The following is an 18,571-nucleotide window of genomic DNA, read 5'->3' on the forward strand; positions in this document are numbered from 1 at the left end:
TGAGAAGTCGAAAAACAAAACCAGACAATTGATTTGTGCTCTACAACCTGCTGTTTTGTCTTTGACTTCTACTCAAACGAGTGTCTTAAAAGGTTGTTGACAGACTGCACACTGTTGTAAAACAGTGTCCACCTTTAGCCCACTAACATCAAAGACCTCATCAGTGAGTCACAAGTGCAACAATTAAACTTGATGAAGAGCTTTGGGCATAGGTTCTTAATTAAAGTTAACTTATTAGTGATCCCTTCGCACGCCAATCCCGTTAACGAGATCGATTTGACAACACCCAGTGAAAAAGTAGCGCGCCAAATTCAAAAACAGAAATACTCATAATAATAATTCATAAATCATACAAGTGTTATACATGGGTTTAAAGATGAACTTCTTGTTAATCCAGCCACAGTGTCAGATTTCAAAAAGGCTTTACGGCGAAAGCAAACCATGCTATTATCTGAGGACAGCACCCCATCAAACAAACACAGGAAAATTATATATTCAACCCGCCAGGCGCGACACAAAAGTCAAAAATAATGATATAATTCATGCCTTACCTTTGAAGATCTTCTGTTGGCACTCCAATATGTCCATTAAACATCACAAATGGTCCTTTTGTCTGATAAATTCTGTTGTTATATCCCCAAAATGTCAATTTATTTTAGTCAGAAAATACACAGGTTCCAACTCGCGCAACATGACTACAAAGTATCTAATAAATTACCTGTAAACTTAATCCAAACATTTCAAACAACTTTACTAATCCAACTTTAGGTATTTTTAAACGTAAATAATCGATAAAATTTAAAAATAAACTGTGTTCAATACTGGACGAAAAGTGGAGCAAGCTTTCAGGTCGCGCGCCCCAACCACAACAGTACATTTGGCCCAGTGTTTCCCAGTTTCCCACTCCACCCAGATAGGAAATGGCGACTTCTTCATATCTCAAAGGAATAACGTCAACCAATTTCAAAAGACTGTTGACATCTAGTGGAAGCGATAGGAACTGCAAGCAAGTTCCTTAGAAATCTAGATCCACATAGAAAACCCATTGAAAAGAGAGTGACCTCAAAAAATGTTTTTCCTGAATTGTTTGTCCTTGTGGTTTTGCCTGCCAAATAAGTTCTGTTATACTCACAGACATAATTTCAACAGTTGTAGAAACTTTCAAGTGTTTTCTATCCAAATCTAGCTATATGCATATCCTAGCTTCTGGGCCTGAGTAGCAGGTAGTTTATTTTGGGCACACTTTTCATCCGGAGGTGAAAATTGTGCTCCCTAGCCTTAAGAAGTTTTTAACTAAATGATTCTAAAATGAAATAGAAATAAAATAACACTGAACTATTCCAATGATAGAACCTAAGTATCATGGCTAATTTAAACCATCTACAATTAATCATACACAGAGTATGCCTATTTATTTACATATAAATATGAATTCAAACACTACATAATACGAATCAACCAATAATGATACTATTTGTTTCATGTATTTCATAAATACATAGTTTTTTTATTTAAGTTTTGTTGGCCCTTTCGGGAATAGCCTACAAAAGCTGACTAGTTTTACTGACAAACGACAGCTATAGTAACCTATATCACGTGACATAATAGTCTATTCATGCATCATAAGGGGAAAACACATGGCTAGACCTACATGTTTTGTTTACTGACAAAATGACAGCTATCCTATATATCAGGTGACATTATAGTCTATACATGCATCACAAGGAGCCAATTTCCCAAATAATTAACATTTTCGTGCTAATATCCCATTGTGACCTCATAATTGTGACAATGTGTGTAACATCCATTTGTGACTTCACAATACAAATTGACACTTCCCTATGCCCCGCCCCACTTGGTTACTGTTGCAATCTTGGACAACAATTTCCCAATGCTTCCCAATTCTCCATTCAACCACTGGCAAATTTTTATTTAACCTTTATTTAACTAGGCAAGTCAGTTAAGAACAAATTCGTATTACAATGAAGGCCTACCAAAAGGCAAAAGGCCTCCTGCGGGGATGGGGGCTGGGATTAAAAATGTAAAATAAAATAAAAATATAGGACAAAACTCACATCACGACAAGAGAGACACCATAACACTACATAAAGAGAGACCTAAGACAACAACATAGCATGGCAGCAACACATGAAAACACAGCATGATAGCAACACAACATGGCAGCAGCACAACATGATCGCAGCACAAAACATGATACAAACATTACTGGGCACAGACAAGAGCACAACGAGCAAGAAGATAGAGACAACAATACATCACGCGAAGCAGCCACAACTGTCACTAAGAGTGTCCATGATTGAGTCTTTGAATGAAGAGATGGAGATAAAACGGTCCAGTTTGTGTGTTTTTTACAGCTCGTTCAAGTCGCTAGCCTCTGAAAAGAGAAGCGACTCAGGGATGTGTGTGCTTTGGGGACCTTTAACAGCATGTGATTAGCAGAACAGGTGTTGTATGTGGAGGATGAGGGCTGCACTTGCGAAGGGTATACAGATATGGCCAGTTTACAGAGGAGTATAGAGCGCAGTGATGTGTCCTATAAGGAGCATTGATGGCAAATCTGATGGCCGAATGGTAAAGAACACCTAGCTTCTCGTGAGCACCCTTACCTGCCGATCTATAAATTACGCATCCGTAGTCTAGCATGGGTAGGATGGTCATCTGAATCAGGGTTATTTTGGCAGCTAGGTTGAAAGAAGAGCGATTACGATAGAGGAAACCAAGTCTAGATTGAACTTTAGTCTGCAGCTTTGATATGTGCTGAGAGAAGGACAGTGTACCAATAAGCCATACTCCCAAGTATTTGTATGAGGTGACTACCTCAAGCTCTAAACCCTCAGAGGTAGTAATCACACCTGTGGGGAGAGGGGCATTCTTCTTACCAAACCACATGACCTTTGTTTTGGAGGTGTTCAGAACAATGTTAAGGGCAGAGAAGGATTGTTGGACACTAAGAAAGCTTTGTTGTGGAGTGTTTAACACAAAATCCGGCGAGGTGCCAGCTGAGTATAAGACTATATCATCTGCATATAAATGGATGAGAGAGCTTCTTACTGCTATGTTGTTGATGTAAATTGAGAAGAGCATGGGACTTAGGATCAAGCATGGCAGTCAAATAGGAATCCTAACTTAATGAAGTGGTGATTAAAGAGTACAGCCATGTGCTCCTTGTCAGTAACAACCACATCATCAAGGGACATGGGCCGTTGTGAGGAGGAGGGTTTATTTTCCAGGTCTTTAACCGTTTTCCAGAATGTCTTGGGGTTAGACCCACAGAGAGAGAACTGCTCCTTAAAAGGCTAGGGGTTCCGCTAGACAACAACCGCTGAAATGGCAGAGAGCGAAATTCAAAAATATTTGTTTGAAATATTTAATTTTCATACATTCACAAGTGCAATACACCAAATTAAAGCTTAATTTCTTGTGAATCTACCCATCATGTCCGATTTCAAAAAGGCTTTACAGCGAAAGCACACCATACAATTATGTTAGGTCAGTGCCTAGTCACAGAAAAACACAGCCATTTTCCAGCCAAAGAGAGGAGTCACAAAAAGCAGAAATAGACATAAAATTAATCACTAACCTTTGATGATCTTCATCAGATGGCACTCACAGGACTTCATGTTACACAATTCATGTATGTTTTGTTCGATAAAGTTCATATTTAAATCCAAAATCTCAGTTTACTTTGGCGCGTTATTTTCAGTAATGTTGTGCCTCGAAAACATCCGGCGAATTTGCAGAGAGCCACATCAATTTACAGAAATACTCATCATAAACATTGATAAAAGATACAAGTGTTATGCGCAGAATTAGAGATATACTTCTCCTTAACTTTTCTAGGGTAGGGGGCAGCATTCAGAATTTTGGATGAAAAGCATTCCCAAATTAAACGGCCTGCTACTCGGGCCCAGAAGATATGATATGCATATAACTGGTAGATTTGGATAGAAAACAGTAGTGTCTGTGAGTATAACAGAACTGATTGGGCAGGAAAAAACCTGAGAAAAATCCATTCAGGAAGTAGTTTTTGTTTTCTTCTATTCAATGCCATTACAGTATCCATTGACTTAGGGCTCAGATTGCAGTTCCTATGCCTTCCACTAGATGTCAACAGTCTTTAGACATTGTTTCAGGCTTGTATTCTGATAAATGAGGGAGTAAGACCAGTCTGAATGAGTAGACCCTGACGTGTCACAGAGCTTTTTCATGCGCAACCCCGAGAGAGTGCCTTTCTTGTTTACCTTTTACGTTATTGTCCGGTTGAAATATTAGAGATCATTTATGCTAAAAATAACCTGAGGATTGAATATAAACATTGTTTGACATGTTTCTATGAACTTTATGGATACATTTTGATTTTTTTGTCTGCCTGTTTTGACTGCGTTTGAGTCTGTAGATTACTGAAGAAAACGCGCAAACAAAACTGAGGTTTTTGGATATAAAGAAACTTAATCGAACAAAAGGAACATTTATTGAGTCAATGAACGTCTTCTCAGTGCAACCATATGAAGATCATTCAAGGTAAGGGATTAATTTTATCTCTATTTCTGACTTGTGTAACTATTTTACTTGGCTGGTTACTGTTTGTAATGATTTGTCTGCTGGGCTATGTTCTCAAATAATCGTAAGGTATGCTTTCGCCGTAAATCATTTTAAAAATCTGACACTGTGGTTGGATTCACAAGAAGTTCATCTTTAAACCTATGTAAAATATGTTTTGTTTTCTGAATTTTTAAAATGAGTATTTCTGTATTTGAATTTGGCGCTCTGCAATCTCACTGGATGTTGGCCAGGTGGGACCCACACACCGTAGAGAGGTTAATGCAAACGCTGTGTCAGATTTCAAAAAAGCTTTACGGAAAAAGCACACCATCCAATATTCTGAGTACAGCTCTAAGCCACAAAAACAAGCCATACAGATTCCCGCCATGTTGTGGAGTCAGTAAAAGTCAGAAATAGCGTTATAAATAGACGAAAGTCCAAAAAGTTCTATTACAGTTCGTGGAAACATGTCAAACGATGTATAGAATCAATCTTTAGGATGTTTTTATCATAAATCTTCAATGTTTCAACCGGACAATTCCTTTGTCTTTAGAAATTAAAAGAAACGGAGCTCGCTCTCATAGCCGCGCGCATGACTTAGCTCATGGCCTTCTGCCAGACCCCTTAGTCAAACAGCTCTTATTCGCTCCCCCTTCATAGTAGAAGCCTGAAACAAGGTTCTAAAGACTGTTGACATCTAGTAGAAGCCTTAGGGAGTACAATATGACCCCATTTACACTGTATCTTGGAAAGGCAATGAGTTGAAAAACTACAAACATCAGATTTTCCACTTCCTGGTTGGATTTTTCTCAGGTTTTCGCCTGCCATATGAGTTCTGTTATACTCTGTTATACATCATACAAACATCATCATACAAACAGTTTTAAAAATTTCAGAGTGTTTTCTATCCAAATCTACTAATAATATGCATATATTAGCTTCTGGGCCTGAGTAGCAGGCAGTTTACTCTGGGCACGCTTTTCATCCGAATGTGAAAATACTGCCCCCTATCCAAAACAGGTTAAAGTAACTAACTTAGGCCTTCCGGATAGCGATTTGCCAAATGGAATTCTTGAGGTGGAGTAACTCTGCAAGATCACAGTCAAACCAGAGGCTGAACCTGTGTCTTTTTCTTTATGGTTGCGTATTTGTTGACAATACCACTGAAAATGAATACCACTGAAAATGGATACCACTGAATACTACTGAAAAATAGAAGGTCCAAGCGTCTTCGAAAGAGCGGACCAAGCTGATACTATACCAATTTACAGAGGCCAGGTCATAAAGGAAGTCTTGCTCATTAAAGTTTTTTAGCAAGTAAGTAGGCCAGACGCGTTCTGTCTCCTAGAGATGAATGTACTTTGGTGCGAAAAGTGCAAAAAGATCGTACTTTTTGGAGAAATGTCCTTTGGTCTGGAAGTCTTGCTCATTAAAGTTTTTTAGCAAGTAATAGTATGTATGGATAAACATCATGGGACCACGCAGCCGTCATACCGCTCAGGAAGGAGACGCGTTCTGTCTCCTAGAGATGAATGTACTTTGGTGCGAAAAGTGCAAAAAGATCGTACTTTTTGGAGAAATGTCCTTTGGTCTGATTAAATAAAAATAGAACTGTTTGGCCATAATGACCGTCCTTATGTTTGGAGGTTCAGGAAAGAGGGGAGTGCGAAAAGTTGTACTTTTTGGAGAAAGCCGAAGAACACCATCCCTACCATGAAGCACAGGGGTGGCAGCATCATGTTGTGGGGGTGCTTTACTGCATGAGGGATTGGTGCACTTCACAAAATAGATGGCAACATGATGACGGAAAATTGAGTGAATATATTGAAGCAACATCTCAAGACATCAGTCTTGGCTGATGTTAAAGCTTGGTGGCAAATGGGTCTTCCAAATGGACAATGACCCCAAGCTTACTTCCAAAGTTGTGGCAAAATGGCTTAAGGATAACATTGTCAAGGTATTGGATTGGCCGTCATATAGCCCTGACCACACTCTCGTAGAAAATATGTGGGCAGAACTGAAAAAGCGTTTGCGAGCAAAGAGGCCTACAAACCTGACTCCGTTACACCAGCTCTGTCAGGAGGAATGGGCCAAAATTCACCCAACTTATTGTGGGAAGCTTGTGGAAGGCTGCCCTAAACATTTGAACGAAAATAAACAATTTAAATGCAATGCTAGCAAATACTAATTGAGTGTATGTAAACTTCTGACCAACTGGGAATGTGATGAAAGAAATTAAAGCTGAAATAAATAATTGTATAAACTATTATTCTGACATTTCACATTCTTAAAATAAAGTGGTGATCCTAACTGACCTAAAACAGGATTTTTTTACTGGGATTAAATGTCAGGAATTGTGAAAAACTGAGTTTAAATGTTTTTGGCTAAGGTGTATGTAAACTTCAACAGTAGATATTGTCTTGTTCATGACAGGATGGCCTTACTACTCACAGAAAATGGAACACCTCAACGCTCAGGCATTGTGATAATCCAGGGAAACACTGGGGGGCGCCAAAGGATGCATACACGACGTTCCTTCCTGCTTTGTTACATTCCGCCACCGTATACACGATGCATTCACCTTACCGTTAGGAGCCATTCTCCCTCTGAATCTGACACCATTTAGGATACAGAGCATTACCTGGATGTATTCTGTTCCAAACAATATTACAATATACCTTATAGTTCATGATGCCTAAAAGATCTAGAAGCAACACATCGGGAGACATGCTACTAACTCATCACAATATTAATACCACAATACTTGATAACAGAAGAAACTTGTGATTGCAACCTGTGTAACCTACACATTTTGAGATACCGGTAGTAACCTGTGTAACCTATGCATTTTGAGATACCGGTAGTTACCTGTGTAACCTATGCATTTTGAGACACCGGTAGTTACCTGTGTAACCTATACATTTTGAGATAGCGGTCGTAACCTGTGTAACCTATACATTTTGAGATACCGGTAGTAACTTGTGTAACCTATACATTTTGAGATACTGGTAGTATAGTTCTAAAATATGCACGACACCAAATCATATACAATACAGGTCTGATTATAATACAATTTCAAACCTGTGTAAAAAAGGGTTATATTTCATGAGGAGTTTGATTGAACTCAATAAAACATAATTATTCCAGGCTTGAAAATTACAAAAAGAAAGAAGAAATTAGTTTTCGTTAGGTCCAATTTCTTATTAATTGTAATTCATTCTAAATCACAGTATATTGTTCGAGAAGTAAGGGAGACAATAGGCTACTAATAAAAACCGAAACTGCCAATATCACAAGCATTGTGGCATTGGTTACACCATACTGTATCTGACATAGATTGTTTAAATTATAGATATAATATAATGATGCTCTCAAAATGTGTTTTACGGGTGTGCAGTGTAGAACACAAACATGACAAAAACGCAAAAGACATCTTCAAATGATGATAAAAAAAGTGAAACAGTTATATTCACAATCATAACTCGCATTTAAACGCTGTTAAATGCTGTTAAATGGAACAAAATAGATATTTAAGTAATAATGTATAATTAAAAAATGCCTCAGTGAAATGATCGATGGAGAAAGAGAAGCAGACTGAGGGGCAGAGAGAAGAGAAGGGAGAAACAACAGTGAATCAAAGCATAATGATATTCCTGAAAGAAGAGGGAGATGTTGTCGCGCTCATTTTATTAATCAGGCTGTCAATTTCAGGCGAGGCCAAACCCACGAGCAATCTAAAGCAGACTCGGATCAATCCAGGAACACACACTCACTCCACTCCTCACTTCTCCTCTTCCGCTCCATGTGTTTATCCATTCGTCTGACCGCAGGCCGCATCCATCATCAAATGAACGCCATATCGTATTTATTTGCTTATAAACCTGTTACAATATACGATAATTCGAGCAGCTTCACGCGTACCTTTACATTTTGGGCTAAAACTGATTCACGGGTCATTTTGAACGGTCATTCGTTGCTCGCATTGGTATTCTATTTATTTTTACGTCTCTCTCTCTCTCTCATAAAAAAAAGTGTTATATTGTTTAGAGACAGTTGCTGATCTGAATGCGGATTAACTCCGCCACAACTCATCCGAGCACCAGCCCCGGAAATTGCTTTTTTTTCTACAAGGCTTAATGATGGAGAGGAGAAGAAAAGAGATGATTCTGATGGAGAGAGGTCTACACAGTCCCGTGTCTGGCAAAAGGCTCTCAAACCTGTCAGACTCGGCTGGAAATTCAGTGTTGGAGGCCCTTGAAAATGCTCAGCACAGTGATCGACTAAACCCGACAATAACTTCCGCCTCGCTTCATGGAAGTCTCGGGGATATTCCAAACAAAGGCAAGTTCGAAACGGACAGACTTTTCGGTGCCCACCACAACAGCGAGAATAACTCCTCAGCGGAGATTTCCTTGTCAGAAAGCAGAAAAAAAATCCGCTTGTACCCTGAAGTTTCTCAAGACTCAGACATGAACAGTGATGTGGAAGTGGGATGCCCATCGTATCGTTCCCCGAGCCAACACAAGGAAAACAACAACAAAGGTAATATTCACTTGGACCTCAAATGTAATGATCGAAATAAATCATGAAAGATAAATACATGTATTTGATATTTTAAAACAGATAATGGATAACAATATCAATATTATAATAATATTATAAATAATAATAATAACTAATAAAGAATAAATGTGTGTTTCATTTTCAAATATTTCACAACTAATGCTACAAAAAATTATGTATTATTTAGCGTATAGGTATTATCTCATGTGATTTCATAAGAATATATAATAGTCAGTATACACAACGACATTACCTATAAAGCTTAGATGAGATTATCGAATAATAATTTCATATTTCTTTCCTAAAGGTTTTTCTGACAATAATTCTGGAGGCTCCAACACAAATTCATCCTCCCTTTCCAATCTTAACGGCGATGGAATGTGTTCAAACATGTCAAATGCGGATCAGGTGAGAAGGTACCGGACTGCATTTACCAGAGAACAAATAGGAAGACTGGAGAAAGAGTTTTACAGGGAAAATTATGTCTCAAGACCAAGAAGATGTGAACTTGCCGCATCACTCAATCTACCTGAAACTACAATAAAGGTAGGCCTGTGTTCTGTTATATGCATTACAGGGTGGTGCAACGGTCTAAGGCACTCAGTGATAGAGGTGTCACTACAGACCCTGGTTTGATTCCAGGCTGTATCACAAGTTAAATAAAGGTTCAATCCTTTTAAAAATGTAAAATACATGACATAATAATGTAGGTTACATCACAAATAGTTAGGAATATATATGCTACAATTATATTACACACTCCACTACAACACACGCTGGTCAACATGCATACATCGGAACACACACACACACACACACACACACACACACACACACACACACACACACACACACACACACACACACACACACACACACACACACACACACACACACACACACACACACACACACAGAGAGAGAGATAGAGAGAGAAAACACACACACACAGAGCAAACCTATAAACGAATCGGTTTTGTATAATTCACATTGTGAGCAAGACAATGGTCTACTCGAATCTATTCCAGAAATGAATCTGAAATGAAGTAATTAATTAATTAATTAATCTGAAATGAACAAATGAAAAAAAAAGTAACTATAAAAAAAGTAAACACATTTCTTCAACTTGCTGATTTGTTTAAGGGTCCCTAAAAATAACTATTCACAAATATATGTATACCTGCCTATTCGTTTTAAACTCCGAATTTGATCAAACTTGCATTAGCAATGTTTACGCAGTAAATATTGATATAGGCACACGCATGTCCTGAACACTGGGAAAATGCATGCGAGTCGACCCGATATTTTGTAATACTACAATGCTACAGTTCGGGTTGGATTTAATAGGGTCCTAAAGTAAACATGGATGATGATTCTCTGTCTGTAGGTATGGTTCCAGAACAGGCGGATGAAGGACAAGAGGCAACGTTTGGCAATGTCTTGGCCCCATCCAGCAGATCCAAGCTTTTACACCTACATGATGACGCACGCGGCAGCCACCGGAAGTCTACCATACCCTTTCCATTCCCACATACCTCTGCACTATTACCCGCATGTGGGTGTCACAGCAGCTGCCGCTGCCGCAGCTGCGTCTGGTGCTGCATCGTCACCTTTCACTACCTCCATTCGCCCTCTCGATACTTTCCGTGCACTCTCCCATCCTTATTCACGCCCAGAGCTTCTCTGTGGCTTCAGGCACCCAGGACTTTATCAGTCACCCTCAGGCCTCAATAGCTCTGCGGCAGCATCAGCAGCAGCCGCTGCAGCATGTGCAGCTGCGGTCAGCGCACCATCGGTCACTGGGCCATGCTCGTGCCTCAGTTGTCACAGCAGCCAGGCGGCCAGCGCGCTAGGCTCCAGAAGTACCAACACTGACTTCACCTGCACCGCATCCGGGCAAAGGTCCGAAAGTGGATTTTTTCCGTATTCTGCCGCTGTCCTGAGCAAAACCTCGGCTCCATCACCAGATCAGAGAGAGGAATCTTCACTAAACAGATAACTTCATCGTGTGGAAGATCTAAATCAAGTGCAGTTGGTTCTGTTTTATGCTTTGCTATTAGTTTATACATAGGCCTACATCTATGACTCCAATATTTGGGGGACAAATAAAGGTAATTTCAAAACAATTAGCATAATTCGCTTTTTTTTTAAAGAAGCCAAAAGGTGTTAACATTGGTAAGTGCTAAATTGACAGTAATTTAACGGACTATTTTGTTCGTGCGTCGGTGATGAAGCTTTATTCCTGTGCCTTAAAACCTAGAAATATCTATCTAATTTAGTGATAGGCCCACGGTACTCGTGATTTATCCACTTATATCAAATATATTTTCTATCAATTATCTTCTTTTCGAATTTCCCAGTTATATTTTGGTATTAATTTAAGGCACTGTAAAAGTAAGCATTTTTATGTATTTATTATTGTTCTCTGCATTTATCAAATCAATGCTGGGCATTGCTTTTCTCTATGAAATATTGGTACGTGTATATTCGTTATTAATGTAGGTTATGGTGAGAATCATATTTACAATATGTGCCACAACAACTACTACTGAATAATAACCGGTACAGTTCAAGGGATATTCCTAATCTTCAAGTAAGGTGCATAGAATTTTGCACCGCTTCGAACTTGTCAGTAATGATGTTGAGAATATAGGATTATGGCGAAAATTGCCAATTTTGTACTTTCACTCCTCGTTCTGAGACCCGCTGTCGGGTGCTAATAACCCCCTGAGGGAAGTCATTAGACATGACAGATAAAAGACTTGGAACATACAACACTGTTCTTGGTGCTTAGATTGTTCCGTAAAATGTGACATTCCTTACATGTGAAGGTTTAAAAAAAGTGTACTCGGTAGAGCCAATGTTCGTTTCAGTTAGAAGTTGGATGAGCGTCCTTTACACTTTTCCTGTTATGTTTCCGTTACATGTTATATGGAGCAACCTTGTTCAATAAAAAACGGTATTTCCATTCTCTCCCAATCTGGCCCCCTTCACTCAACATACAGTACATATCGTTCAAATAGTTTTACACCAAAATATTTACCGCTGTGGATTGGAAAATGACCCATGACGTGTAAATTACATTTCTTATATATTTTAATAATTTATCTGACTTGTTGAATGTTTATTCAATTTAAATCCGTATACAGTGGAGATCATCATACACGCCTATTTCACCATAACTTGTGACTATTATATTGTAAGGTAAACATGCTTCTATGGCAACAAACAAACCAAATAAGTCGTATGCAAAATACACGTTATAAGTCCATACATGTAAAAGGCGAGAGTACATGTTGTACTACATTGAAACAAGGCCTCCAAGGGCTGATAAACGATAAGTGAAAGCTGTTTAAAAAGGTTGAAATAATGAAATACTAGTGTATTGCCCTATGTCCCCAGGGTCTCTGAGATACATGGATCTGTATATTATATCTCTGTATTTAAAATATTACCAACTGTATGAATTTACACATTTTAACTTGAGAAAAAAATGTGTAAATATCTTTATGTAAATCATGTCATTTATTGATGATGTTTGTTCTTGGGAAATAAATCTTTTTTTTAAATCGTCAAACATTTTCCTATCTTTGTTTGAGATATTGAAAACACACTATATGAATACATGTCGATAATTTTTGTCAAAATCACAGGTTTGAAGAGGTATGATAAAAGTGAGATAAAAGTGAGATCATCTTTGGTTATGGATATTATGTGTTTACATTTCGTGCAATATGTTTATTATGCACTTTATGTATTTACATCAATAGGTTCTTATTAATTAACTGATTTGCCTAGATAAATAAAGGTGAAATATAATATAATCAATAGGGAAGCTGTATCTGTAGCATATAAGAAGCAGGGTCATACTGGCAGGCTACTTGGGCCTATATTCTCTCCGGAAAGTCTGTCTGGCATTAATTAACACGACGTCGAAAACTATTGGCAATATAAAGACTGCTATCACGGGTCATTCCGAATCTAAAATGTACCATTCTTTTTGACATTACCTCTAAATTATACAAGCTGATACTGTCGTTAATTACAGTTGGTTAAATATATACCAGAGTGCCTTCAAGGGACTTTGAGATAAGTTACATTTTTTGAACGTCCCCATTAAAGAAATAGGATTAGGTCAGCAGCAGACCTGGGCGTGATATATCGCCATGTTTCCCTGCGGAAGGTTCCAACCCCTACAACAGAGGCACGGAGTTAGATAACACATACATTGGAAAAGACAGCGGAAAAACACTGCCCACAATAACACGATCAGTTTTGTATCCAATGTGCAGACTGAAAAAATAATTCATCATAACATGCAACATACCTGCCTTTGCCGAATTGCTTTTGACAAGAAAACTCATCTTTGGGTTGTATAATATATTGTATACTTTCTTTATTTCGGTGCTAATAGAAAACAACGAATTAAATGTCCACCAGATAATGAAATACAAAGATCGATGATTCTGCCCCTACTGTCCAACCACCCCTATTTAATTGACTGTATTTTATGGGTAATTGAACTGCTTGTTGTAAATTGAATATGTTATAGAAACGACACGAACACTACATTTACTGACATTCAGCGCATTTTTTTTTTACATTGACCATCTGATCAGCCCGTCATGCCAACCTCCAATTCTTCATTACATACTGTTTATGATCTGTTACAGAACAACGTGCTTGTTCCAGAGTGATTGATTGCCTTATTAACGCGTGTTCTTGTAAGTGTGACCGAACTGATTGCGATGCATGTGTTTAGAATAATGTTTCATTGAGCTGACTGCGAGTAACGTAGGGTGACAGCTGCTGCGGGAGGACAAAAACCCTAAACTACAGGGAGCAAGTGGGGCCAAAACACTCCACCGTTAATTGTTAAGGTGGAAATACAAAATAAGAAACTGACCCGACTGCTCCATCTATGGATTTGGAAATTGTTATTGAATAATGCGTTATGTTGCCTTCTGTATCAGTACTGAGACTTCTGATAGTCATTTGGTTATAGTAGCGTGGTAAAATAGACCTATATCACCCTAGTAATATAGACCTATCTAAATAACAGCAAATCTACTTTTTTTTGTTGCATTTTTTTGCATTTCGGCGTCCAACTCATTTACAAACATGACCTCAAATAAACAGACACATGTCAACTTGATTTAATCAGATTTGGAGAGCCTTCTCTGGCATCATGTTAGGAACATATTGTTTTTGTTTCAGTCTGATGCTGTAAACAGTCTAATGACATGCCAGATGTTGCCATATTTGTCGTGCAGGCTAAATGTATAATTGTAGGCTTATCACGGCTCTCAAAAAGGGAGATTTATGCTGTTATTAGCCTACTGAAGTAAAATCATCTCCACCGCTGTTTGTCTCAAATTAATGCTTCTTTTCAAATGTTACTTTCATATATTACATGACATGAATGTAGCTATAACCCATTTAGACAGAATTAAATTGTTAAATTAACTTATCAGCCCCTAATGATGATGAATGAGATATTAATTCAGATTCAAGCCTGACAATTTGCAATTTGACGCATTTTGATAGTTTTCAAATAACATTTAGAATAGCAGGTCATCACCTCAATCAATATAAGCATATAATTCGGTCTCTCGTAAAATAAATATATATATTTTCATGAATATGTATTGAAACATGTTCGCAATTATCTTTGGAAATGACCTTCACTGGATTAAACATAAATTCTTGCACGGTCTTTCTTGCAGGAGACTATTAAAGTGGTATGTTCCACAAAGCATTGTTTTTAACGCGACTTTGTTCTTCTACCGCCTGCACCAAACGCCCGTTTGCCAATATATTATTTTATTTTCGTAAAGGATATGCCTATATTAGCATACATCTCATGTTTGCGTTTTAACTCTGTTCATGCAATCAACACTACACATTTTTCTCCATAAATGCATTTAGAAATCCATTTGATTGAAATAAAGAACTATCCTTGTGTTTGAATATTTGTAGTGTAGCATATACGGTATGGCCTAATGAACTTCACACAGCTTATTGTCTTCCGGATTCACATTTACAGTTGAAGTCGGAAGTTTACAAACACATTAGCCTCAAACATTTAAACTCCGTTTTTCACAATTCCTGACATTTAATCATAGTAAAAATTCCCTGTCCTAGGTCAGTTAGGATCACCACTTTATTTTAAGAATGTGAAATGTCAGAATAATAGTAGAGAGAATTGTTTATTTCAGCTTTTATTTCTTTCATCACATTCCCAGTGGTTCAGAAGTTTACATACACTCAACTAGTATTTGGTAGCATTGCCTTGAAATTGTTTAACTTGGGTCAAACGTTTCGGGTAGCCTTCCACAAGCTTCTCATATGGGTTGGGTGAATTTTGGCCCATTACTCCTGACAGAGCTGGTGTAACTGAGTCAGGTTTGTAGGCCTCCTTGCTCACAGGCTTTTTCAGTCCTGCCCACAAATATTCTATAGGATTGAGTTCAGGGCTTTGTGATGGCCACTCCAATACCTTGACTTTGTTGTCCTTAAGCCATTGTGCCAAAACTTTGGAAGTATTTGGAAGACCCATTTGGAAGATCCATTTGCGACCAAGCTTTAACTTCCTGCTGTCTTGAGATGTTGCATTCAATATATACACATCATTTTCCTTCCCTATGATGCCATCTATTTTGTGAAGTGCACCAGTCCCTCATGCAGCAAAGCACCCCCACAACATGATGCTGCCACCCCTGTGCTTCACGGTTGGGATGGTGTTCTTCGGCTTGCAAGCCTCCCCCTTTTTCCTCCAAACATAACGATGGTCATTATGGCCAAACAGTTCTATTTTTGTTTCATCAGACCAAAGGACATTTCTCCAAAAAGTACGATCTTTGTCCCCATGTGCAGTTTCAAACCGTAGTCTGGCTTTTTTATGGCGGTTTTTGAGCAGTGGCTTCTTCCTTGCTGAGTGGCCTTTCAGGTTATGTCGATATAGGGCTCATTTTACTGTGGATATAGATACATTTGTACCTGTTTCCTCCAGTATCTTCACAAGGTCCTTTGCTGTTGTTCTGGGATTGATTTGCATTTTTCGCACCAAAGTATGTTCATCTCTAAGACGTGTCTCCTTCCTGAGAGGTATGACGCCTGCGTGGTCTCATGGTGTTAATACTTGCGTACTATTGTTTGTACAGATTAACGTGGTACCTTCAGGTGTTTGGAAATTGCTCCCAAGGATGAACCATACTTGTGGAGGTCTACAATTATTTATCTGAGGTCTTGGCTGATTTCTTTAGATTTTCCCATGATGTCAAGCAAAGAGGCACTGAGTTTGAAGGTAGGCCTTGAAATACATCCACAGGTACACCTCCAATTGACTCAAATTGCCACGTTCTGACCTTAGTTCTTTTGTTATGTCTTTGTTTTAGTATGGTCAGGGCGTGAGTTGGGTGGGTTGTCTAAGTTCTTTTTTCTATAATTTGGTATCTCTGTGTTTGGCCTGGTATGGTCCTCAATCAGAGGCAGCTGTCAATCATTGTCCCTGATTGAGAACCATACAGCAGCCTGTTTTCAGCAGCCTGTTTTCACCTGTTATGTGTCTGTCACCTTACAGAACTGTTTCGTTTCGTTCTCCTTTGTTATTTTGTTTAGTGTTCTCTGTTAAATAAATATATGATGAACACTTACCACGCTGCGCTTTGGTCCTCACATCATTCCAACGACGAGCGTTACACAAATGATATCAATTAACCTATCAGAAGCTTCTAAAGCCATGACATAATTTTCTGGAAATTTCCAAGCTGTTTAAAGACACAGTCAGCTTAGTGTATGTAAACTTCTGACCCACTGGAATTGTGATACAGTGAATTATACGTGAAATAATCTGTCTGTAAATAATTGTTTCAAAAATGACTTGTGACATGCAGAAAGTAGACGTCCTAACCGACTTGCCAAAACTATAGTTTGTTAACAAGAAGTTTCGTTGAGTGGTTGAAAAATGAGTTTTAATGACTCCAACCTAAGTGTGTGTAAACTTCTGACTTAAACTGTAGTCTATGAGCCTCTCAGTCCAGGATAGTTGCCACAGAATAATACAAAGCACATAAGAACTAGGCAATAAAAAAAAGTACTCTGTGTCCTAAGAAAACTCATAGTGCAATTAACTTGTGACATGCACGATTATAGTGACAATACCAGGAACATACCTATTGGAAATATGCATTACATTCACTATTGCTTGAACATAACTATCTGCAATGAGGCAGGAAAAGGAGCTGACCATTGCTGAAATGGACTGGTTTCTACTGTATCCCATCAATATATACAAGGGGTGAAAGTTGTGACTATTGTCAATCACATAATGTAATTGTACAGTGCCATATACTTAAGTAATAAGGCCAAAGGGTGTGTGGTTACGGTGTATTGGTCATATAGCATAAACCGAGGTGTTTTGTTGCGATTATAAACTGGTTACCAACATAATTAGAAACAGTAAACAAGTATTTTTGTGTTATTCCATGGAATATTGTCTGATATACACAGTGGTGTAAAGTACTTTAGTAAAAATACATTTAAGTACTACTTAAGTAGTTTTTTGGGGTATCTGTACTTAACTTTACTATTTTGGACAACTTTTACTATTATTCCAGTACATTCCTAAAGACATTTCTGAACTTTTTACTGCTTACATTTTCCATGACGCCCAAAAGTAGTCGTTACATTTTGAATGCTTTGCAGGACATGAACATTGTGTAATTCACGCACTTATCAAGAGAACATCCCTGGTCATCCCTACCTCTTCTGATCTGGTGGACTCACTAAACACAAATGCTTCGTTTGTAAATTATATCTGAGTGTTGAACTCTGCCCCTGGCTATACGTAAATGAAAATATCAAGAACATCATGTCATCTGGTTTTCTTAAATCCTCTTAGAGCTACCCCCTACTTTTTTCAATTTCCGCCTGAAGACATACCCAAATCTAACTGCCTGTAGCTCAGGCACAGAACCAAGGATATGCATATTATTGGTACCATTTGAAAGAAAACACTCTGAAGTTTGTGTAAATGTGAATTGAATGTAGGAGAATACAACACAATAGATCTGGTTTAGATAATACAATGAAAAAAAACATACGTTTAATATTTTTATTGTTGTATCATCTTTAAAATGAACAAAATAAAACAAACATTCAGATAGGATGACGGGTACAATTTCAGTGAAAAACATAAGAGGGCAACAGTACTTGTGCAAAGTTTCAGAATGATAACTTCCAAAATGAGTGTGCTACATGACATTTATCATGAAGTCACCCAAGTGTCCCACATAAGTAGCCCAAATGTACCCAAGTGGCCAAATTGGTGAGTTATACATTTTGAATGGATTAACTATATACAAAATACCAAAATGGTATTCTAACACCCCCCCCCCCCACCCACCCCCCAATAAAATGGAGAGAAAACATGAAAAAAAAAATA

The 18,571-nt window shown here is 38.1% G+C and overlaps 1 protein-coding gene across 1 annotated transcript; it reads left to right on the plus strand.

The window, feature by feature from the left end:
• The first annotated feature begins 8,699 nt into the window (after positions 1–8,699).
• LOC139380574 (homeobox even-skipped homolog protein 2-like) lies at positions 8,700–11,125 on the plus strand. The gene is made up of 3 exons (XM_071123368.1): positions 8,700–9,105; positions 9,434–9,672; positions 10,514–11,125. Exons 1-3 carry the CDS (start codon positions 8,700–8,702, stop codon positions 11,123–11,125), a joined length of 1,257 nt encoding a protein of 418 aa, XP_070979469.1.
• The last annotated feature ends 7,446 nt before the right edge of the window (positions 11,126–18,571 follow it).

The sequence above is a fragment of the Oncorhynchus clarkii genome, chromosome 22 (genome assembly GCF_045791955.1).
Source record: "Oncorhynchus clarkii lewisi isolate Uvic-CL-2024 chromosome 22, UVic_Ocla_1.0, whole genome shotgun sequence".
In the NCBI taxonomy this organism is placed as follows: Eukaryota; Metazoa; Chordata; class Actinopteri; order Salmoniformes; family Salmonidae; genus Oncorhynchus; species Oncorhynchus clarkii.